Source organism: Cotesia glomerata, unplaced genomic scaffold (genome assembly GCF_020080835.1).
Source record: "Cotesia glomerata isolate CgM1 unplaced genomic scaffold, MPM_Cglom_v2.3 scaffold_1525, whole genome shotgun sequence".
NCBI classification, from domain to species: Eukaryota; Metazoa; Arthropoda; class Insecta; order Hymenoptera; family Braconidae; genus Cotesia; species Cotesia glomerata.
Genome location: NW_025401915.1, coordinates 50 through 2,954, shown reverse-complemented (window position 1 = coordinate 2,954; position 2,905 = coordinate 50). Strand labels below are relative to the sequence as shown.

Here is a 2,905-nt window from a genome sequence, read left to right as displayed (position 1 = left end):
CTTGATCAATCAAACGATTTAGCAAGCTTCAAGCACAACCACTGCCGACAAAGTCGCTACTGAAAGATTAAATGATTCAAATAACGTTGCATCCAAATAATCAATCCTTAAATAAAAATGTCTCTTCTCCCACCGAAATCTGTCGAGAATGAAAAATCCAATGCCACCAAATGTAAATTCACCATCATTAAATCAAAATAAACAACACTTACTGTTGGTAAAAGAAACATAACAGTAACAAGTAAGAGAAGAAAATAAATGTTACAAATCCGGAAGATCCACAGGTAGCTTATCCACACTCGGTACTCCTGATCAATCAAACGGTTTAACAACTTCTACAACCACTGCCGAGCAAAAGGTCGCTACTGAGAAAGATTCAATGATTCAAAATAACGTTACATCAAATAATCAATCCTTAAATAAAAGCAAAAATGTGCTCTTCTCCACCGAACTCTGTTAAGAATAAAAAATCAATGCCGCCATAATGGCGGAATTCACCATCATTGAATTCTGTCAAATTGAAACAACCTTATTTGTTGGTAAAAACATAAAAGAAGTAACAAGTAGAAGAAAATAAATGTTACAAATCGGAAGATCCACAGAACTTATCCACACTCAGTACTCCCGAGTCAATCGAAACGATTTAGCAACTTCTACACAACCACTGCCGACAAAAGTCGCTACTGAAAAGATTCTTGAATGATTCAAATAACGTTACATCAAAATAATCAATCACTAAAATAAAGAAATGATGGGCTCAAATGCTCCACCGAAATCTATTAAGAATAAAAAATCGTAATGCCACCAAATGTGAATTCACCATCATTAAATCAAGAAAACAACCTTACTGTTGGTAAAAACATAACAGTAACAAGTAGAAAGAAAATAAATGTTACAAATCCGGAAGATCCACAGAACTTATCCACACTCAGTACTCCTGATCAATCAAACGGTTTAGCAACTTTTACACAACCACTGCCGACAAAAGTCGCTACTGAAAGATTAAATGATTCAAATAACGTTACATCAAATAATCAATCCTTAAATAAAAATGTCTCTTCTCCACCGAACTCTGTTAAAAATAAAAAATCAATGCCGCCAAATGTGAATTCACCATCATTAAATCAAATAAACAACCTTACTGTTGGTAAAAACATAACAGTAACAAGTAGAAAGAAAATGAATGTTACAAATCCGGAAGATCCACAGAACTTATCCACACTCAGTACTCCTGATCAATCAAACGATTTAGCAACTTCTACACAACCACTGCCGACAAAAGTCGCTACTGAAAGATTCAATGATTCAAATAATGTTACATCAAATAATCCATCCTTAAATAAAAATGTCTCTTCTCCACTGAACTCTGTTAAGAATAAAAAATCAATGCCGCAAAATGTGAATTCACCATCATTGAATCAAGAAAGCAACCTTACCGTTGGTAAAAACATAACAGTAACAAGTGAAAAGAAACCAAATGTTACAAATCCAGAAGATCCACAGAACTTATCCACACTCAGTACTCCTGATCAATCAAACGATTTAGCAACTTCTACAGAACCATTGCCGAGTAAATTCGCTACTGAAAGATTAAATGATTCAAATAACGTTACATCGAAGAATCAATCCTTAAATAAAAATGTCTCTTCTCCACTGAAATCTGTTAAGATTAGAAAATCAATGCCATCTAATGTGAATTCACCATCATTGAATCGAAAAAACAACCTTACTGTTGGTAAGAACATAACAGTAACAAGTGGAAAGAAAATAAATGTTACAAATCCGGAAGATTTACAGAACTTATCCACACTCAGTACTCCTGATCAATCAAACGATTTAGCAACTTTTACACAACCACTGCCGACAAAAGTCGCTACTGAAAGATTAAATGATTCAAATAACGTTACATCAAATAATCAATCCTTAAATAAAAATGTCTCTTCTCCACCGAAATCTGTTAAGAATAAAAAATCAATGCCACCAAATGTGAATTCACCATCATTAAATCAAGAAAACAATCTTACTATCGGTAAAAACATAACAGTATCAAGTAGAAAGAAAATAAATGTTACAAATCCGGAAGATCCACAGAACTTATCCACACTCAGTACTCCTGATCAATCAAACGATTTAGCAACTTTTACAACACAACCACTGCCGAGCAAAGAGAGGAGTCGCTACTGAAAGATTAAAATGATTCAAATAACGTTACATCAAATAATCCCCAATCGCTTCGCTTAAATAAAATAAAAAAATGTCTCTTCTCCACCGAAATCTGTTAAGAATAAAAATCGAAATGCCACCAAATGTGAATTCACCATCATTAAATCAAGACGAGCTTAACCACCGTACTGTTTGATGAAAACATAACAGTATTTTGAAGTGGAAAGAAATGTAAATGTTACAAATCCGGAAAATCCACAGAACTTATCCACGCTCAGTACTCACAGATCAATCCAAACGATTTAGCAACTTCTGCAGAACCATTGCCAAAAGTAAAGTCGCTACTGAAAGATTAAATGATTCCAAATAACGTTACATCAAATAACCAATCCTTAAAGCAAAATAGTCTCTTCTCCGCCGAGAATCTGTTAAAGAATAAAAAAAATCTAATGCCACCCAAATGCTTGAATTCACCATCATTAAATCAAAGAAAGCAGCCTTACTGTTGGTAAAAACATAACTTATTAACAAGTGAGAAAGAAAATAAATATTTACTGGAAATCCAGAAGATCCACAGAACTTATCCACACTCAGAACACCTGATCAATCAAACGGTTTAACGCTTTTACAGAACCACTGCCGACAAGAGTCACTACTGAAAGATTAAATGAATTCAAATAACGTTACATCGAACAATCAATCCTTAATCAAAAATGTTTCTTCTCCACTGAACTCTGTTAAG

The 2,905-nt window shown here is 33.8% G+C and overlaps 1 protein-coding gene across 1 annotated transcript; it reads left to right on the top strand.

Moving 5' to 3' along the window:
- Positions 1-798: 798 nt before the first annotated feature.
- LOC123273884 (mediator of RNA polymerase II transcription subunit 13-like) lies at positions 799-2,184 on the top strand. Its single transcript, XM_044741363.1, has one exon. It carries the CDS (start codon positions 799-801, stop codon positions 2,182-2,184), a length of 1,386 nt encoding a protein of 461 aa, XP_044597298.1.
- The last annotated feature ends 721 nt before the right edge of the window (positions 2,185-2,905 follow it).